The sequence below is a fragment of the Cololabis saira genome, chromosome 1 (assembly GCF_033807715.1).
Source record: "Cololabis saira isolate AMF1-May2022 chromosome 1, fColSai1.1, whole genome shotgun sequence".
Lineage (NCBI taxonomy): Eukaryota > Metazoa > Chordata > Actinopteri > Beloniformes > Belonidae > Cololabis > Cololabis saira.
This window is the reverse complement of record NC_084587.1, coordinates 25,713,726-25,735,637: the sequence shown is the minus strand read 5'-3', so window position 1 is coordinate 25,735,637 and position 21,912 is coordinate 25,713,726. Positions and strand designations below refer to the sequence as shown.

At 46.3% G+C, this 21,912-nt stretch overlaps 1 protein-coding gene across 4 annotated transcripts in view; it reads right to left on the bottom strand.

The window, feature by feature from the left end:
* The window catches only part of sorbs2a (sorbin and SH3 domain containing 2a), a 64,843-nt gene that overhangs the window by 6,211 nt on the left and 36,720 nt on the right, over positions 1 to 21,912 (bottom strand). For 2 of the 4 annotated variants that reach the window (XM_061719111.1, XM_061719119.1), the window contains 9 exons: positions 19,619 to 19,675; positions 18,251 to 18,300; positions 17,322 to 17,497; positions 11,115 to 11,194; positions 10,728 to 10,825; positions 10,200 to 10,314; positions 9,942 to 10,070; positions 2,135 to 2,329; positions 194 to 1,237 (listed from right to left, as the gene is read on the bottom strand). In XM_061719111.1, the coding sequence (XP_061575095.1) occupies positions 194 to 1,237; positions 2,135 to 2,329; positions 9,942 to 10,070; positions 10,200 to 10,314; positions 10,728 to 10,825; positions 11,115 to 11,194; positions 17,322 to 17,497; positions 18,251 to 18,300; positions 19,619 to 19,675 (1,944 nt within the window). Of the gene's footprint in view, positions 1 to 193; positions 1,238 to 2,134; positions 2,330 to 9,941; positions 10,071 to 10,199; positions 10,315 to 10,727; positions 10,826 to 11,114; positions 11,195 to 14,433; positions 16,955 to 17,321; positions 17,498 to 18,250; positions 18,301 to 19,618; positions 19,676 to 21,912 lie in introns of those variants that run through there. The other 2 variants (XM_061719137.1, XM_061719128.1) reach the window with 2 other exon arrangements.

Below are 21,912 nucleotides of genomic sequence, written 5' to 3'. Positions count from 1 at the left end.
TCTATAATTGTAAATAAAACAAACTGGAATTCAATGTGTAATCAGTTTTGAAGATTTTTTTGTGTAGTTATATGTATTGTTTGCAACTTTATATACTTAAATGGCAAAGTGATCCATCAGTGGGAGAGCAAAACAATTATTATTTTCGCCTCAATGTCCCTTCCCAACTCTTGCAGCTCACACCATGCTCTACCTGTGGACTGAGCCTCTCATTGAAAACTCTGGTGTCCTCCTCTCTGTACATCACGGCTTCATCCTCCTCCTCGATGAATAACTCAGTGAATCCTTTTCCTGTTACTGAAACTGGCCTCTGAGTATCAACTGGTTGCTCTGTCAGAGATATCAACTGCTCTTCCCACAGATGACCCAGCGGCATCATCGTTACAGGCTTATGAACCTCTAACCGAGTTCTTCCCGGTGCCTGGCTTTCTGAAGGGGCTGCTGGGAGCTTCACCGCTTCCTGATGGGATTGTTCATCTTTTTTCTCGAACCATCTGCTCTGAGATTCACTTACTGGCTCGGTGTGTGGGAAATCTACTGAAGGTCTTCGAAAAACATCACCCTCATCTGTGCAGCTGGAACCGTCTAGAATCATGGACAAGAGCTCATCGTACGGGTCTTTTACGTGCAGCTCAATCTCAGGGCTTTTGCTGCTTTCACTTGCATAAGACGTGATCTTGTGATGCTTTGGAAGTTGTGCTGGTGACTTTCTTAACACCGGCCCTGTGCAGGACAAAACCTCTGGCTTACTGAGGCCTAACATTTGGGCTTCTTCTGTGATATGCAAGCCCCCACCACCGTTATAACGAAGAGAAGAGCCAGGCAGTGAAGAAAAGAGTGAGGAATGCGTAGCAGGAGGAGGGAGAGGAGGAGGAGTTGGTGGTGGAGTAGGTTGGGAGAAAGGCGGGGCAGCTGTGGTGTGGCCTAAACCAGCACCATTCTCTGTGAGAGGTTGCGCCCTGGAAGATGCTGGATGTGAAAGAGTGAAGCCTTTTTGTGGTTGCAAGGGTGAAGCTGGTTTAGACTCCTGAGCTGTTCGGAAAGAAGAAAGGTCAGCGGGGAGAGGAGGTGGTGTGGGCGGTGCAGGGGTGTCTGTGAGGGGACGACTGGAGGCCGGTGGCTCTAGCGTGAGGGAAAGCCACTCGCTGGTGACAGCTTGCACTTCATGCCTTCTCAAGGGGGGTTGAGGGGAAAGGAGGTCACGAGTGGTGGAAGATGGAGGTAGGTGATAGAACAGCTCCATGAAAATAAAGTGAGAAAGAAGGAACAAAGGGTAATTAATAAAACTAGACACAGAAACCCATTTCAGTGAGTGTTGGACTGGCCACAGATGAACAGGGCTGGTACAGCTTATGTATATGTGTATACCAGGGGCGAAAATCCCGGGGGGGACAGGGGGGACAAGTCCCCCCCATTAGTAAAGCTGTCCCCCCCTAGAATAATTTGAGACAGAATTAATAATTTTGGAACAATGCAGTAGTATTTAAATAAATGAAATGAAAATTTGTGACCGAAACCGAAATCGAAAATAATAATAAACAGTAAAATCTCATTACACTTAAAACAAGAGTCATCACCAGAAAAATAACTTGTTATTTGACAATTTTCATCTGTTTCAAGTAAATTTTCACTTGAAATAAGTAGAAAAATCTGCCAGTGGGACAAGATTTATCTTATAAGCAAAACAATCTTGTTCCACTGGTAGATTTTTCTACTTATTTTAAGTGAAAATCGACTTAAAACAGGTGAAAATTGTTGTTTTTTTCCAGTGATGAGTCTTGTTTTAAGTGTAATGAGATTTTTTTTAACTAAAAATGAGACATTTTAACTAGAAATAAGACAAATATTCTTGTTAAGATTGTGGGTTTTTGCAGTGTATTATGTCAGATGTGCTGTATTATTGCCACCTTCCACCTAATACCATTGTTTTGTATTGCTCTAAGAAAGGTCTTCTGCCTGTTTGCGAGATAGAGATGAAAATGTCAAAATGCTGTATTAAAGGAAGGCTAAAACTTTTATTCCTTGTCCCCTCCTGGATTTATTCTCTAAAATTTTACCGTTTATTGTCCCCCCCCAACTATGAAACGGGATTTTCGCCCCTGGTGTAAACAGTCTGGACCCCTCACTTCCTTACCTTGACGGGTGTTGAGCTGGGTGTCCTGTTGCCATGGTAAGCATGCGGATCTGTGTGGTGGGCAGAACTTTTGGACGGAGAGCGTTTGACGAAGTCAACGTAGGCAACAGGAAAGATTCCCTGTTTGGTTGAGTCTGGGATCTTCCCCTCATACCAGTTCTGATCCACCTGCCTGATCACAATAACTCTCTCACCCTACACACATTCAACACACACCCAACCACACAAAGATTAGTTGCTAAGCTGCACTGTTGTCATAAACAAAGACCTACAAGACAAACTCTCACACCACAGCATAGAGGTTTCGCTTATCTGGTCGGAGCATGTCAATATTTATCAACTTTATCAACGAGGTCTGTCACAATACTATCACCTGTATGATGATGAACCTGGTTTCCATGATGTGGCCCTCAATAAGGCCTGGCGTAGTTGTATATATATATAGACCCTCCAGGAATCCGCGATTCCGTGATCGCGGAATTTTTCGCGGATTTCACGGCTGTCCGCGGATTTACAGACCTTCCGCGGATTTCAATGTCTGGTGCAGAAAAATCACTTTTACTGGGGTTAATATTGCATATGTCCGCGCTGAATATGCGAATTATGCGGGGCTCGCTTGATTTCACCGCATCATCGCCGCATAAAGTTTGGAAAAGGGGGGAAGTGTTGTGAGTGACAGGTCGGGACGCCCGGTCGCGACGTGCGGGACCCGCCCGGGGACCTCCGCACCCCTCACCGCCACCCCCCAAACAGCAGCTCTCACCCGCGGGGGTGAGAGGTAAAGAGAGTGCCGCTTGCGCGGGGGGCGCGGCTGCCGGTGGACTCAGGTCTCCGCGCTGACCGCGTACCACTGCGCCTGCGAGGGCCGGCGGAGGCGGAGCTCCCATACACTGGGGGATCTTGGCGGCGGACGCGTGGGGTGACGGCGTTATACATCCATGGGTGACGGAGCTCTGTCTCGTCCCCCTCGTCGCGCCGGTGCGCCCGGCAATCACCCGAGCACTGAGCCGCGGGCTGGAGGGAGAGAGACGGCCACCGCCCCTCTCCTCTCCTCTCCACCTGCGCTCTCCTTTTTTTTTCTTTACGACCTCAGATCAGACGAGACAGCCCGCTGAATTTAAGAGGGAAGAGCTCAGCGCCGAATCCGCAACTTCCAGCATATTCCGCAATTTCACCGCATAAAAGCACATAAAAAACCCGCACATTTAATCGCATAATCAATGATTTTAGCCCGCGGAATAAAGGATTTTTGCCCGCGGAATAAAGGATTTCTGCCCGCGGAATAAAGGATTTCTGCCCGCGGAATAAAGGATTTTTGCCCGCGTTTTTCTGGAGGGTCTATATATACTTGTTTACCAAACATTTAATCAATTCTGATGCCAGTAAAACATGCTTAAGCAGTATTTTTCTTAAGGAATGAACAAATGTCTTTGAACCATGCGGCTAAACATGGAAGTGATTTAAAGCCTTTTTTTTTCCCGCAGCCACAATGTCTTAATATTATCAGGAAATTCAAAGGAGACTTTATGACCTGTTTTCAAAGGCAGGCACAGTTGAATTGTTTTCTAATGTTTTAATGAAGTGTCAATGACATGCTTTTGATAAAATACAACATAGATGGAGAGCAAAGATGCTCTTTTCAACTATGCCTTCACTGCTCTGTTCATTGCAGCCAGCTTTATAAAGATGGAGCCAGCGACTCAGCTCCACTACAACCCATCTTCTAAGGAATCCACCGCCTTTTAAATTTATGTCACGGCTTTGTTCAATCCACTTCTGAGTTACAGCAATTGCAGTATGTTTGATTTAATTTCAAACACCTAAATAAAAGGTTTCAAGTTGAAAATAAAATAATATATCCCCCTCAAATGTCCTTGATCTTTGAAAGAATGCACTATTATTCTGTTTTATATTATTATTACCATGACAATGCGTGTGTGTTATTTATGTCCCTGTGTTTATGATTATGGCTCCAAGATAATATTTTATTCCAAGTTAAAGCAGCTGTTGTGACTGTATTTACTGCAATGCCGTCCTAGCTGCCTCCCAGCTTGTGTGATCACGAAAGGCCCAGAATGTGGCAGCTCGTCTGGTCTTTAATTAACCCAGACAGGCAGATGTAACACCTCTGTTCACCAAGCTTCACAGCTACCTGTGGCTATTCTAATAAAACCCAAGTCGCTCTCATTTGCCAACAAGGTGGTCTTGGCATCCAGACGTGCAAATGTCAACTTGATCGTACACTCCTCACAAGCACTGAGCTTTCCACAAGAACAGTGACTGGTGAGAGGATTTCACCAGTGTGTGTGAGAGGGAAACATTTTCAACTGTATATATGAGCAGATTTCACTAGTTTGTGTAAGAGCGTTTCAGTAGTATCTGTGAGCACATTTCAGTTGAATATGTGAGTGGATACATTTCCAGTTGTATGTATAAGAGCATTTCACCTGTGTATATGAGAGATTTCACAAGTGAGTAGGGGTGGGCAAAAATATCGATATGGCAATATATCGCGATACTTTCCCAGCCGATTCAATATCGATATTCAAAATTTGAATACCCAAAATTGAATTTGAATACCCCTCCTTGAACCGCCACCTTACTGTGGTGGAGGGGTTTGTGTGCCCGAGTGATCCTAGGAGCTATGTTGTCGGGGGCACTTACGCCCCTGGTAGGGACTCCCATGGCAAACAGGTCCTGGGTGACGGGCCAGACTAAGAGCGGTTCACAAGCCTATCATGAGAAGAAGAAAAACAAGGACCGTTACGTCGCCCGGATCGGCGTCACCGGGGCCCCGCCCTGGAGCCAGGCCTGGGGTCGGGGCTCGTAGGCGAGCGCCTGGTGGCCGGGTCTTTGCCCGTGGGACCCGGCCGGGCTCAGCCCGAAACGGCGACGCGGGTCCGCCTTCCAGTAGGCCCACCACCCGCAGGAAGGACCATGGCAGGCCGGTGCATTGTGGGCTGGGTAGCAGTCGTGGCGGGGTGCCTCGACGACCCAATCCCTGGACATCAACCCTCACAGTGGGGACATGGAATGTCACCTCGCTGGGGGGGAAGGAGCCGGAGCTTGTGCGTGAGGTTGAGAGATACCGGCTAGAGATAGTCGGGCTCACCTCCACACATAGCTTGGGCTCTGGAACCCAGCTCCTTGAAGGGGGCTGGACCCTCCACTACTCTGGAGTTGCCCAGGGTGAGAGGCGGCGGGCTGGTGTGGGCTTGGTTATAGCCCCCCAGCTCAGCCGCCATGTGTTGGAGTTCACCCCGGTGAACGAGAGGGTCGCTTCCCTGCGCCTTCGGGTCGGGGATAGGTCTCTCACTGTTGTTTGTGCCTACGGGCCAAACAGCAGTGGGGAGTACCCGGCCTTCTTGGAGTCCCTGGGAGGAGTACTTGATAGTGCTCCAACTGGGGACTCCATTGTTCTACTGGGGGACTTCAACGCTCACGTGGGCAATGACAGTGATACCTGGAGAGGCGTGATTGGGAGGAACGGCCTCCCCGATCTGAACCCGAGTGGTGTTTTGTTGTTGGACTTCTGTGCGAGTCACAGTTTGTCCATCACGAACACCATGTTCAGGCATAAGGGTATCCATCAGTGCACGTGGCACCAGGACACCCTAGGCCGGAGGTCAATGATCGACTTTGTTGTCGTTTCATCTGACCTTCGGCCGCATGTCTTGGACACTCGGGTGAAGAGAGGGGCTGAGCTGTCAACTGATCACCACCTGGTGGTGAGTTGGATGCGCTGGCGGAGGAGGAGGTTGGACAGACCGGGCAGACCCAAACGGATTGTGAGGGTCTGTTGGGAACGTCTGGCTGAGCCCTCTGTCAGGGACATCTTCAACTCCCACCTCCGGGAGAGCTTCTCTCGGATCCCGGGGGAGGCGGGGGACATCGAGTCCGAGTGGACCATGTTCTCTGCCTCCATTGTCAACGCGGCGGCTCGAAGCTGCGGACGCAAGGTCTCCGGTGCCTGTCGTGGCGGCAATCCTAGAACCCGGTGGTGGACACCGGAAGTACAGGATGCCGTCAGACTGAAGAAGGAGTCCTACCGGGCTATGTTGGCCGGTGGGACTCCTGACGCAGTAGATAGGTACCGGCAGGCCAAGCGGGCCGCGGCTCGGGCAGTCTTGGAGGCAAAAACTCGGGTCTGGGAGGAGTTCGGGGAGGCCATGGAGGAGGACTTTCGGTCGGCCTCGAGGAAATTCTGGAGGACCGTTCGGCGCCTCAGAAGGGGGAAGCAGTACTCTGCCGGCACCATTTATGGTGCTGGTGGGGAGCTGTTGACCTCGACTGGGGACATTGTCGGACGGTGGAAGGAATACTTTGAGGATCTCCTTAACCCGACTGACATGCCTTCCACTGAGGAAGCAGAGGGTTGGGGCTCGGAGGCGTGCTCATCCATCACCCAAGCCGAGGTCACCGAGGTGGTTCGTAAGCTCCTCGGTGGCCGGGCACCGGGGGTGGATGAGATTCGCCCTGAGTACCTCAAGTCTCTGGATGTCGTAGGGCTGTCTTGGCTGACACGCCTGTGCGACATTGCATGGAGGAAGGGGACAGTACCGCTGGGGTGGCAAACCGGGGTGGTGGTCCCTCTGTTTAAAAAGGGGGACCGGAGAGTGTGTTCCAACTACAGGGGGATCACACTTCTCAGCCTCCCGGGGAAAGTCTACGCCAGGGTACTGGAGAGGAGATTACGGCCGATAGTCGAACCTCGGATTCAGGAGGAACAATGCGGTTTTCGTCCCGGTCGTGGAACACTGGACCAGCTCTATACCCTCCGCAGGGTGCTCGAGGGTTCATGGGAATTTGCCCAACCAGTCTACATGTGTTTTGTGGATCTGGAGAAGGCATTTGACCGTGTCCCTCGTGCCATTCTGTGGGGGGTGCTGAGTGAGTATGGAGTCCGGGGCCCTCTACTAAGGGCTGTCCGGTCTCTGTATGATCGAAGCAGGAGTCTGGTTCGCATTGCCGGCAGTAAGTCAGACTTGTTCCCGGTGCATGTTGGACTCCGGCAGGGCTGCCCTTTGTCACCGGTCCTGTTCATAATTTTTATGGACAGGATTTCTAGGCGCAGCCAGGGGCCGGAGGGGATCCGGTTTGGGAACCTCAGGATTTCATCTCTGCTTTTTGCAGATGATGTTGTCCTGTTGGCTTCATCAGACCGGGACCTCCAGCATGTGCTGGGGCGGTTTGCGGCCGAGTGCGACGCGGCAGGGATGAGAATCAGCACCTCCAAGACCGAGGCCATGGTTCTCGACCGGAAAAGGGTGGCATGCCTTCTCCGGGTGGGTGGAGAAGTCCTGCCTCAGGTGGAGGAGTTCAAGTATCTCGGGATCTTGTTCACGAGTGAGGGAACAATGGAGCGTGAGATTGACAGGCGGATCGGTGCAGCGTCCGCAGTAATGCGGTCGATGTACTGGACCGTCGTGGTAAAGAGGGAGCTGAGTCGAAAGGCGAAGCTCTCGATTTACCGGTCAATCTACGCCCCTACCCTCACCTATGGTCATGAACTTTGGGTAGTGACCGAAAGGACAAGATCGCGGATACAAGCGGCCGAGATGAGTTTCCTCCGCAGGGTGGCTGGACGCTCCCTTAGAGATAGGGTGAGGAGTTCGGTCACCCGGGAGGAGCTCGGAGTCGAGCCGCTACTCCTCCACATTGAGAGGAGTCAGCTGAGGTGGCTTGGGCATCTGTACCGGATGCCTCCTGGACGCCTCCCTAGGGAGGTGTTCCAGGCATGTCCCACCGGGAGGAGACCCCGGGGAAGACCCAGGACACGCTGGAGAGACTATGTCTCTCGGCTGGCCTGGGAACGCCTCGGACTCCCCCCGGAAGAGCTGGAGGAGGTGTCTGGGGTGAGGGAAGTCTGGGCATCCCTGCTGAGGCTGCTGCCCCCGCGACCCGGTAACGGATAAGCGGGAGAAGATGAGTGAGATGAGATGAGTGAAAATTTGAATAACATTTTTTTTTTAATATATATATATATATATATATATATATTTTTTTTTTTTTTTATTTTTTTTTTAAATATTTTTTATCCCCGATTTTTTTCCCATTATATCACCCAGTGCTCCTACCTAAGTCAGTCCTGGGCATTGCCACTCTCTACCAACCCTGGGAGGGCCCTGCACTGAGCTCAGGTTTTATTTCACGTTTTATTTCATTTTATAATTTATTTTTTATATAACACAATTGCCTGTCCTTAAAAAAATGAAAAATAATGGACAGAGGTTTATTTATTTATGGATTTATATCTATACTGACTGATCACTGTGCCTGTCCTTGGTTTTAGTACCCATCTTTCTTGTGTTTATTATCATTTGCCACATAATTAAAGCAACCTCATGCTAAATTTAATGTTAATTTCATATGATGTAAATAATATGAAAAACATATACAAATATGTTGTAACTTTAGCTTGTATAGTTATAATAAAACATTGTTTTGACTCAGTTTGTCCCATGAATTGTCACTATAATCTGATGAACGTGCAACTCGGATTTTAAGATCCATCACTATCATCTGATGTACCATATTTTCTGGACTATAAGCCGCACCTGTATATAAGCCGCATCCGCTCTATTTTTAAAAAAACAATAAAAAAAGATATACAAGCCGCACCTGTATATAAGCCTCATCCGCTCTATTTAAAAAAAAAAAAAGATAATCAAGCCGCAGATATTTATGTTGTTAGATTAGATATTTACTACATGTACAGAATGATTTTGAACTGTAAATGATGTACATGTTTGTACCTAAATAGATCCTTTCATAACAGTGTCTTTTAACACGGCAGCAACTTTGCTGATTAAAACGGGACAGAACCAAGAGAAAATAACCGGTATTTATTTATCTGTTTGAAATCTGCTTCTACCTACTTCTATCTGCTAAAGAAGAAGTATCGTATTCTTCTTTGCATTTATTTTGTCTTATTGTAAATTCTTCTTATTCTAATTCCGGTTAGCACTCCCCCTAGTGGTGGAAGAAAAATCCACAGAATAGCCGCACCTTTGTATAAGCCGCATGGTTCAAAACCTATGAAAAAAGTAGCGGCTTATAGTCCAGAAAATACGGTACATATATACAACTTGGATTTTAAGATGTGTAATGCATTTTTACATTTTTCGGTGAACTATGTAGAATATAATAATCGGGATATCGCATAATCGGGATATCGCAATGTGTATCGTATCGTGGCTCAAGTATCGTGATGCGTATCGTGAGGTCCTTCCCAATACCCACCCCTACAAGTGAGTGTGAGAGGTTTTCAGTATAGTGTGTAAAAGAGTTGGATTTCATATGTGTTTATGAACGCTAATTCAGAATTATGTCCCTCACGGCACCTCATAGACTGGAATTGTGCTCTATTCACATAAGGCGATCGCAGTCGGGATTCGTCTCTCACATCATTTCTCAGTGGTGGAACAAGTTTCCAGTGGCTACAAGAGCAGAGTCGTCTCTACTCTCTCTATATTGAAGAAGGTGTTGGAAACTTTCCTCTTCCAAGAACACCTTCTGTTGTGAACTGTGCTCCCCCTTTGACATGTCGAACTACACTTGAATGTCGTCTTAGTGGCACTTAGCTGCACTTGCTTGAATACTGTCTTATCTATAGCCAATCTACTATGTTACAGTGGTTTGACTGTATTCCTCTGTTGTTGCTCTGGATGAAAGCGTCTGCTAAATGTCACGTGACAAGCCTTAGTAGAAAAACCATAAACATGTACAACCGTTAGCGTGGCATTTCCAAGTTAACATATACTGTAAACCTGGCAGTCCCTGCAGAATACATATATAGAATGGGTACCTTTCTTAGAGAAAGCTCCACATTTGTGTCGGCATTGAAGTTATAGCGTGCCATGGCCTCCCCGATCTCTCTGACGTGTGCTGGAGGTGGAGGACGAATTGGCTGCTGCTTCTCTGTGGACGGTATCTTCTGTGGATGTGTTAAAATTGATGTAAACAAGAATGTGTCATGGAGGATGAGGTGAATATTGAAGTACAACTTTAAAAGAAGAAGGAGGTGCATGCAGTCATTCAGTATTCAGGACAGAAGCACACCTACCTCTACATAGGATATGGGGAATATCCCCACACGTCCTCTGTGTTCTCCTTCATACCAGTTGTTGTCTATTTGTCTAATGATGTTCACTGCATCCCCCTTTTTAAATGTCAGCTCCCTGTAACACAGGTGTATCATCTTTGTTTGCAGTTTCTATGCAGTGTGTAAACATAACTGGAATAAATAAACCTCCACTTGTGCAGAATTTATGGCATACAAGCATCAGTGGGAAAATGTCAGCCATAAAAGTGCAATAAAGTTAATGGCGAACACTGGACAAGTCAGCTTAATTCATGCAAAATGTATGCTGAAGCACTGCAAAAAACAAAATCGACTGAAGGTTGGTATGGAAGGTATATGAGGTTACAGGATGCAATGATGGCGTTTTTTTAAAAAGAAATGGAAAATATGCAGCTTAGAAAATAACATCTGACGAAGCTAGACGTTGAGATGCGCTGACGTGCAGTCAAGCAAGAGCGCTTAGAAGCTTTTGCTTCTTATGCGCTTGTGCAGTAATTTTACTGAACTTACTTGGCCGTTTGTGCCTTAAAATCATAAATTGCTCTTGCAGGCTGTTTCTGATGGAGGAGAGAGAACAGAATAAGTTGTGTCATCTGTTTATGGGAGACCTAGAAGAGCAGAGTGAGAGAAACCCAAGAGGCATCACAAAATACTAAATACTTATGGACATGTAAATAATATACTACAGTACATGTACATGTTGAATTTTGATCAGTGCATTTCATTGAGTTGTGCTACTGGTACACATAAAACTGTTGAACTTCCACTTTAAAAATTATTTTTTGTTTCAGCCTATCATCCACTTCACAACACATAACTATCTTTTTAAAACTTTACACTCTTTTAGCTACACCCGTTTGGTGTGGAGAATACTAGAAATCATTTTCCATGTGGTACCTCTCTGTCAGGAGTGAGTCTTCTGCTCTGGGGTGTGTGGCGTCCATCCAAAGTGGAATAACTCCTGGTGACATCCTGGTCTGTGATATAAAAGTAGACATGAGTTACCACAGTAACCACCTGTCATGCAATCTGGGACACAAAAACAGAGCTTGGGAAAGCACTGAAGGATGAGTATGTGATGTCATTCCAACATGTAAATGAGGGAATGACAGCTTGGGGTAATAAGTGTGTTTATTTCTATTTCATAGAAAAAAAAAAACAAAGTGACTGAATATTTTCCACAATATGGCAAAAATGTATACACATGCAATACCACAAAACAATTGGTACACAAATGAAACATCGGGAATACAGACCATAAACCATGAACAAACACAACAATACAAGCAAATGGCTTAGAAAAAGAAATAATTTGTGATTAAATATGTGATAAAATGACTGCATTAGCCAATCTCCAAAACAGGTGAATAATGCAACCAAAGAATAATAAATTTAAACAAAAAAAGGGAATATTTACATATATTTACTCCAACCCTGTCTCTCAAAAATTACTTCTCTGTACAACAAAAAAAAAACAACAAAAGGGCTATTTGTTCCAATGAAATACTGAATATTGTGGTTAAAAACATATTTTCAACATTTACTTGTAATACCGAGTACTGAAACCACAATCACTCTGAAACCCTGTACAATGTGCTTTTCTTGCCAAACCAAATCAAGTGTGCACATCTCAGTTTTCAGGTGTGAAAATTGAACGCTTGGTTAGACCAAACAACAAAATACTGAATTATGCAGCAGTGATGCTGTGTCTAAAACATTAACAAAATGAACTTGGTTGTAGAGAAACTTAATTTTGAGGAGAAAGAGTTGCAAACAGATTGATATACTGTAAATTCTCAATTATTATATTTCCTAAATTAGGGGTAAACCAGACCTTCATTTCAGGTCATACATTGTTTAGGTGAATTAATTTTGTGTTTAACAAGCAGAAAGAATACCTCCTTAGATCTGCTCCTATTTTAATGTGCCTTTCCAGCCGCTCCAGTAACAGTCTTGTCTTAGTTTTACCCTCACTCACTCACTCATCTTCTCCCGCTTTATCCGTTACCGGGTCGCGGGGGCAGCAGCCTCAGCAGGGATGCCCAGACTTCCCTCACCCCAGACACTTCCTCCAGCTCTTCCGGGGGGAGTCCGAGGCGTTCCCAGGCCAGCCGAGAGACATAGTCTCTCCAGCGTGTCCTGGGTCTTCCCCGGGGTCTCCTCCCGGTGGGACATGCCTGGAACACCTCCCTAGGGAGGCGTCCAGGAGGCATCCGGTACAGATGCCCAAGCCACCTCAGCTGACTCCTCTCAATGTGGAGGAGTAGCGGCTCGACTCCGAGCTCCTCCCGGGTGACCGAACTCCTCACCCTATCTCTAAGGGAGCGTCCAGCCACCCTGCGGAGGAAACTCATCTCGGCCGCTTGTATCCGCGATCTTGTCCTTTCGGTCACTACCCAAAGTTCATGACCATAGGTGAGGGTAGGGGCGTAGATTGACCGGTAAATCGAGAGCTTCGCCTTTCGACTCAGCTCCCTCTTCACCACGACGGTCCAGTACATCGACCGCATTACTGCGGACGCTGCACCGATCTGCCTGTCAATCTCACGCTCCATTGTTCCCTCACTCGTGAACAAGATCCCGAGATACTTGAACTCCTCCACCTGAGGCAGGACTTCTCCACCCACCCGGAGAAGGCATGCCACCCTTTTCCGGTCGAGAACCATGGCCTCGGTCTTGGAGGTGCTGATTCTCATCCCTGCCGCGTCGCACTCGGCCGCAAACCGCCCCAGCACATGCTGGAGGTCCCGGTCTGATGAAGCCAACAGGAGAACATCATCTGCAAAAAGCAGAGATGAAATCCTGAGGTTCCCAAACCGGATCCCCTCCGGCCCCTGCCTGCGCCTAGAAATCCTGTCCATAAAAATTATGAACAGGACCGGTGACAAAGGGCAGCCCTGCCGGAGTCCAACATGCACCGGGAACAAGTCTGACTTACTGCCGGCAATGCGAACCAGACTCCTGCTTCGATCATACAGAGACCGGACAGCCCTTAGTAGAGGGCCCCGGACTCCATACTCACTCAGCACCCCCCACAGAATGGCACGAGGCACATGGTCAAATGCCTTCTCCAGATCCACAAAACACATGTAGACTGGTTGGGCAAATTCCCATGAACCCTCGAGCACCCTGCGGAGGGTATAGAGCTGGTCCAGTGTTCCACGACCGGAACGAAAACCGCATTGTTCCTCCTGAATCCGAGGTTCGACTATCGGCCGTAATCTCCTCTCCAGTACCCTGGCGTAGACTTTCCCCGGGAGGCTGAGAAGTGTGATCCCCCTGTAGTTGGAACACACTCTCCGGTCCCCCTTTTTAAACAGAGGGACCACCACCCCGGTTTGCCACCCCAGCGGTACTGTCCCCTTCCTCCATGCAATGTCGCAGAGGCGTGTCAGCCAAGACAGCCCTACGACATCCAGAGACTTGAGGTACTCAGGGCGAATCATCCACCCCCGGTGCCCGGCCACCGAGGAGCTTACGAACCACCTCGGTGACCTCGGCTTGGGTGATGGATGAGCACGCCTCCGAGCCCCAACCCTCTGCTTCCTCAGTGGAAGGCATGTCAGTCGGGTTAAGGAGATCCTCAAAGTATTCCTTCCACCGTCCGACAATGTCCCCAGTCGAGGTCAACAGCTCCCCACCAGCACCATAAATGGTGCCGGCAGAGTACTGCTTCCCCCTTCTGAGGCGCCGAACGGTCCTCCAGAATTTCCTCGAGGCCGACCGAAAGTCCTCCTCCATGGCCTCCCCGAACTCCTCCCAGACCCGAGTTTTTGCCTCCAAGACTGCCCGAGCCGCGGCCCGCTTGGCCTGCCGGTACCTATCTACTGCGTCAGGAGTCCCACCGGCCAACATAGCCCGGTAGGACTCCTTCTTCAGTCTGACGGCATCCTGTACTTCCGGTGTCCACCACCGGGTTCTAGGATTGCCGCCACGACAGGCACCGGAGACCTTGCGTCCACAGCTTCGAGCCGCCGCGTTGACAATGGAGGCAGAGAACATGGTCCACTCGGACTCAATGTTCCCCGCCTCCCCCGGGATCTGAGAGAAGCTCTCTCGGAGGTGGGAGTTGAAGATGTCCCTGACAGAGGGCTCAGCCAGACGTTCCCAACAGACCCTCACAATCCGTTTGGGTCTGCCCGGTCTGTCCAACCTCCTCCTCCGCCAGCGCATCCACCTGGTGGTGAGTAGTTTTACCACTTTACATTTTTTTTTTAATGTCATATAGATATTGCCAGTCATAAATTTCGTCCTTACTGTGTTTTGGTACAGTTTTGTTTTCTATCAGTCGTTTGTCAGTGAGTCTCAGCATTTTCTGCAGTATTACAAATGACTTTATAGGACATAATCCTTCCACTTTACTAGCAGACTGTTCCAGTTAGACATCTGCAGAAACGTGTGGCTTCAACTGACAAAGCTTTACCACAGAGCTTATGGACAGACTGTATTTGAGAATTTACTGTATATTGGTCTGAATGAATGTCATACAAATGAACAGCAAAGCAAAGTAATGGGTGTGTCTGTGGAGAAATGAGGTGACATGAGCTCCAAGGGCAGGCAATAGTGAAACAGACATGTAGGTAAATATGTGGAGGCAATTTTCCTTTAGAGCCCAGCTGATATTATCAGTCAATATGGGTTTAGCCAGTTGGCAGGTGCTGGTGTGCTTTCTAAAGCTGTCCTAATCTAAGATGGAAAATACAGTAGTGGATTTTTCTTTGGGGATCAATAAATTAAATTAAATACATTGCTTAAGAGCAATACTATTATTCTAACATAAATATTTATTCTTGATTGGGCTCTAATCTACATTTGTATATTTCCATGTCCATGTATGTACATGTATGTTAAAGTCTTTTGTTCTTTTACATACTTTAATCTTTGTGCCTGTGTACATGTGACATGTGTATCATCTCCACCTGAATAACAGAGACCATTTCCATTGCCCTGCTCCTCTCCATATTCATTATTGTTCGAAGCCTCCATGTGTCGTCCGTAACAGGCACTGACTGGTGACTGCAGCTGTGGTGACTGCAGCCTCGGTGTTGAAGGTTCTCCTCCATACGAAGCACACCCAGGGGGGCTGCCATCTGGGTACAAAGAGGAGTGACCCCTGTGCCAACATCCCCTCCTCCCTCGCAAAGAGGAGCTTCTTTCAGGCACATTTGGCAGCAGTTCGGCCAGGATTCTCCTCAAGATGCTATCATCAGGTGGTCTAGTGCTTCTGTGGCCTCTCTCTGCTTGAATGTGCTCATAAATGTCTCTCAAGGCTGCATCTAGTGCTTCATAAATGGCCTGTTTGGACTTGGGCCTGCTACCTCGACCGCCGCCACCACTTCTTCTAGAGGTAGGTGGTGATGAGCCCTTTTTCTTGCGGAAAGGCACTGGGCTGACCAAGAAGGCCAACTTGGACATTGCTTGCTGGGACTGTGAGCCCTGGATTTGGGAATGACTGCTGTGGCTCTGCTGTGAGGGTCTCTGGTGCTCCTGTCGTGCTCGTTCTCTTTCATGGCGAAGCATGGTTGTGAAACGGGTGTATGAAGCCGGGCAACGACCTTTGCAGGTGCTGATGAGGTGGCGGTGTTGGTAGCCCTGGCTCTGACCAAGGTTTTGGTGAATAGGGTGATGGTGATGATGGTGATGATGGTGATGGCGGAGGTGGTGATGGTGGAGGGTGGAAGAGCCATAAAGACTCTCAGAGGACGTATGCGAGCAATGGTCAAAGTCACTCTCACTGCAAAATGAAGAACCCTCCACCTGAATGAAATCACTGAGGTCAGATGCAACGGCGTCCTGTTCACTGTCAGAATAGTCATGGTTGGCTTGAGGGCCTTGTGGAACAGGAGGAGGAGGAGGAAATGCCTGACCGCGGCTAGGCTCTGGCCCAACGCGAGGCTGGCCTTCAGGTGGACTACGAGGTCGGTGTAAGTGAACCAGGCTACGAGGCACAGTTCCACTATTTCCATTGTTGTCTTCTTCTAGTAAGGATTCGATGGAAAAACGGCGCTTTGGAAAGCTGGGCGTTCCACCACTGCTAGCACGAGATGACGAGCCACCAGGTGTAGTGGTACCTGAAGGCAACTCACTATCACCCAAGTTGGGCATGGATTTGGACTTCTGAATGAGACGCTCATATTCAGTAATACGATTTGGCACCATATCACGTGGCACTTCCACACCCCAGGAGGGTGTCCAAGGGGACAGGCGATGGCGATGTAGATGAGGCTGGCGTTCTAGTTCCAGGATACGAGCCCTCACAGAGCGAATAACTTCAGATGGGATGAGCTGAGCTCGATCGATTTGGTGCATCTTACGGTAGAGCTGGAGAAAGCCTGGCGAATCATGTGCTCGACGACGGTGGAGACGAGGCAGTGTACAAGTGGAGGCTGAAAATGACGAAGGATTCCCGTCGCACACCAGTGACCCAGCACTCTCTGAACGAGTGTTACGCCCCCCTGAGCCAGAGTGCCCATCGTTAAGTAAGTCATCACAACTGCGTGACTTCAGCTTGCCAGAGGAGGGTGGAACTTTCTCTCCACTGTTCCAGTTCTCTACATCCTGGCATTTTGTTTGCCAACTGTTCGCACAACAAACAGACTGCTTTGAGGAAGAGCTGTCTTCTGGGCTGGTATCCTCGTGGCAACGACCAGACTCAGAAAGCACAGGGGGAAGAGAGGTTGTCTCACAAGGAGCCGAGGAGGTCATACTGTTTGAATACATGTTACATGCGTCCCCACCTTTGAGTTGTCCAATAAGAGCAGCGTGAAGAAAGAGAAGAAGGAGGAAAGTAGGTTAAGCAAAAATACCCAGCAATAGGGTGGAAGCAGCTAGGGAGAGGGAGAATAAATAGGTCGGAAAAAAGGTGGGAAAAGAAGATGATTTTTCTTTGTTCAGACTTCCAGCAAACCATGAACTTACGATCACACCAGACAGACATCATATTGTGAAAACACAACAAAATCTTCTTTGATTTTCTGGTGATAAGTACAGTACACATGCATGTCTGTCTGGGGAAAAGAATGAGGAAAAAAGACAAGGAGACACAGAGAAAAAGAAAAAAAAAGAATTACCAAGTGGAAAGGAAATGCCTTTGTGAGTTAGTACCTTTGGCTCTGGAGGGGGAGGATGGTGAGGAACGAATGACAGGTCTCTTGAGGCTGCTGCTGGGTTTGGAGGCATCCACTGGTTTAGGGGAAGTTGCAGCTCTGCTCTGAGACGGAGGATTCGTTTGGGAACTAGACGGCTCAGACTTCCTTCTCTTCCTGTAGTCACTGGCAGCACTGCAACAAACATCCAAAAAGGCAAAAGGCAGAATGAATTTAGGCACAATAAATGCATTTTGTGTGCATTTTTAATTACTCATACTTAATTTATAACTGTATTTAATAACTTTATCACTTTTTCTTCCCTAAATTACATTTAATTTTAAAATGTTGCCAAAGTTCAAAGAAAATAAACGATTTTCACATTTTTTCATTGTTATCGCATAGTATATATAAAGTGTATCCAAGAATATCCAGATAAATATTTTTTAGAAATTAGTGTAACGTTTGTCTCCAAACTGTCTTTAAAAACAAAAACAAAAAAAAGCCCAAACCCAAGAGGCTTTCTATTCAGAGCAAACAGGCTTAATGCCAAAGATGTGAGTTACATGGTCTATTCATCAGATCCCTTTTCTGCTCTCTCTGTTCACCGAGGGGCATGCGACTGAATAAGCAGGCCAGTGGTGAAAGGGAGACAGGGGGGTGGAGGGAGGGACAGAAGGTGGACGGCAGAATCAATAGGTTTGCAGGGTTAATTCATTCTGGTTCACTTTGTGATAAAAGCATCCTGACATCAGTGACAAAAGAGCCACGTCAATCCATGCAAACTGCCATTAACAGCAGCCCCTGTAGATCTGCGGCAGAGACAAGGTTAAAATAATTAAAATGAAAAAGCAGAGTTTTGATACTGTGCTGAATCACAACAAGGAGGATTGCTGTTAAGAGGGGGGGGGGGGGATGCAAAAAATAAAGCAACAAAACAGCAGTTACCTTGCGGGTCTCTCTAAAGCCTTCTCAGCAGGAGCGATCTGGAGAGATGTCTGAAATAGGGCAGACAAAGAAGAGAAAAGTGAGCTTCGCATGAACAAAGACTTGAGGCAGAGCAGCTTACAATGCACAGCCTTGCATGCGGTTGCTGCTGTGCCACACTCTAAACACTCCCTCAGCAAAAGGTACAAAAGATGCTGGTTCCACATGGCACACCTGACCAAGAAGAGGCCCACTGGCGCACACGCCAAAGATACATGTCTCTTTTGGGCTGCGTAGAAGGATGATGGCAAAGGTGATACAGCAAAGGTTGTTGTGAGCTGAGCTCAGGGGGTAAATGTTGCACTGCAAAACCAGGCATGGATCAACTGGAGTGGGACTTTGTGGAAAAGAATGTTCAATATTCTTATCAACTGTGAGGAAATCCCTTACACCGCTGACTGCAATCACAGAATTATAGAGGGTATGCCAAAGATTAGCAATATATTCTATACTGATTTTTTTTTTTTAAAAAGCTCAAGGAATTCATTCATACTTTTCACAGTAGAACAACGGATATTACTTACAAAGCAGCCCGATAAACAGCAATCATCTATCTGGCCACCATCCTGCTTTGAAATCACACTGCATTGATGCTGCACAGCACCGCAGTCATTTTAAACAATTATATTTTATAATTTTTCACTCTGGTAGCACAACTGAACAGTCCATTGAAAATAAAATAGCTTACTTTTCTTTCTCTACACACTTTTCTGCGATCTCAGTGCAAAATGTCAAGAGTTTAAGAAAAGATGGTAGAAGGGGGTAAGAACTGAGTAAACAAGACTGCACTGCAATGAGAAACCCACTAAATTTACTCCAAGTTACTGTCGTGAAACTACGCTCCAAAATATCCCAAAAAAGGCTTGAGTACTTCACCTAACGCAGAGATGTCTCTTATTTCATGGAGGCTACTTAATATATATCATCTCTAGAGTGAGCTATAATACATTATTACTAATTACCAAAGGCAGTAACTCAGCAACCTGAAATATGTTGCTGCTAACACTCAAACCGACAGTAAACAAATCGAGCATCACTTTAAATATTGTAGCTGCAAGGAACTGTGGGACAACTTTTTTTTTCATAAAGGATGCTTTAGTTTTTCTAAGCTAAAGGGGATAATACAGAAAGCACTGAAGCGCTTTTCCTTAGCATTTAAAGAACTTGACCACAATTCATTCTGGATGCCACTTAAATACTTCCAGGTCAGTGAGGATCCTTTCTTAGCAAAGAGGATTATTCATCCGTATCCTGGGGGTTGATTCAAATAGACAGTTACAAGCTGTGAAATTAACAACACTTTTGGACTGATCGTGAATGTGAGATTACCTCAATGCGATGGCGAGCAGAGATGTCTGGATTATAATCCAGCCGTTTTTTAGGAGGCTTCAGCCCCAAGCAGCAGCAGTGAGCAGGAAGGGGAACAGAGGAGGACGAGGAGGAATAGGAGGAAGGTGAAGATGAGGTGAAGGAGGATAAGCAGTGGTGGCATCATGGGGAGAAACCAAAACATAAAAAAAAAACATTTGGAGAGAGTGACACCCGTTAGAAAATCTGAAGTCAAAGATGGACTACTTCAAAACTACTGCAAGTGAACTTTGCAGGCAAAACAGTAAAATGAGCGATCACTGCACACTCCAGCACACATTTAGAGACATCCCAACACTAATCACACCTACACTGATGGAAAAAAAATAAATTATTATGTAAGCATATTTTAAAAAGTCACCTATAGATACATAACTGTTGTGCTTATCTGAAAATGAAACTTTAAGATTAAGACTAAAAGTTACTGATGCTAATATAAATCAGCCTTCACACCACACACACACACACACACACACACACACACACACACACACACACACACACACACACACACACACACACACACACACACAAATATACATCGACCACACACATGCAGAGAGTTAAAGGCCGTTGTGAGCAGAAAACCAAGCGAAGCACAAGCTGCAGTGTTTATTTGAGTGCAAATCAACTGCAAATTCAAATGTGCTGATGTTAGTGCTGTTTTACTAATGCACACAGTCAAATGTTCAATTGGTCAAAATGCAACTGTTGCTTGTCTCCTCAATAAACACTCAGTATACAGAGAGATTCTGTCCTGGCAGAATCAATCAGTGCGTGTTGGGACACCATCTACACTAAGGGCTTATTAGGTGGTGTGAAACATTTAAAATATTGCAGGCAGAAATCTCAACCCACAGCTGAGCGTGGCTTTAAAAAGCACAAAATGTCATGCCAGCTCCTTGTGAGAAATTTTCACCTGAATATTTCAAACAAGCAAAACAGCAGGTCATCACCTAATGCCATGTGCTAAAGCCATGTCACAGGCACGTCTTCATGACACTAGAGGTCCCTCAGTTTGATGTAATTTGATTTTACAAACCCTGCTGTAAAGCTGCAGGCAAATTATCACCACCTACATCCAGCAGAGGGCACTAAAGTGATAGACACACAGCATTCCTCCAAACTACCAAAGTGAAAAGAAACGGAAAATACTAGCAGGCATAAACAGATGATCAAATTTATAAACAGGCTAAATAAAATATAAAATGACCAATTATTTTATTTGATTCTGAATGTTGATTGTTTTGACTTTGGCTAGCCTGCAAGCCAGCTCATCTAAAACATCTTGTTCCACTGCCGTCTGACCACATGTCCAGCTAAGAAAAAGTAATGAATAAACTTGAAAATTTTACATGAGCAGTTAGTAATCCCCTAAACTCTAATCTTTGTTTATGTAAAAATGTATCTATACGTTTCTTTTTTTGCTGAAAAAAAGGCCTTGAAACAGTTTGGCTTTGACAATCTTTTTCCTCATTCAGCATATGAGGATCTGACCACATCCATAATTTATTCCCTCTCTAATCTGAATCTGTCCACTTTTAATATTTGACCATTTGAGCTATAAAAATTTTAAAGAGCAAGTGATTCATGAGGGCAGCAGCCGCAACTGACCGGAGACATCAGCAATGAGTCTGTCAGCCCAGAGCAGCATGTACCAAGAGACTCATCAATCCCATGCAGCAAACACATAGAGGACATAGAGAAAACATAATAAAGAACCAACGTACTGGTTAACCGAAATGCCCCCTTGTAATCATGGTGTTTTCTAGTTAAATGGTTGGAGAAGCATCAAACTTTTTAATTACATTAGTGGCAAACCGCCATTTGTGAAGCAGCTGTCTGAAAATTGAAGACTGTAGAACCATATTCTTACTGGTACTTTGGAAGTGAGGTATCTTCAATTACATTTAATACACTCCTGTCATAATTTGACATCTTTATGTAAGAAATGAAGGCTTATGGAAACCCATTTCATGCTATAAGCCATATACAGAACACGTGAGGTCTGCCATCTTTGTAACAATAACAAAACAACCCACATAGCTTCTGCTCAACTGTGTTCCCCACACAACGTATTATTTCTAATTTCCTTGGGATCGGGTAATCTGGGATTTGTTCTTTTGATCTTGTAGATAATATATATCTGACCTTGCTTTTCTGAGACTGTTATTTAGTCTGCAGTTTCAATCAGATCAAAGTCCTGATTGTTATTAGAGGGGGCCTTTGAATAAAAGTAACCAGGTTTTGTTTTA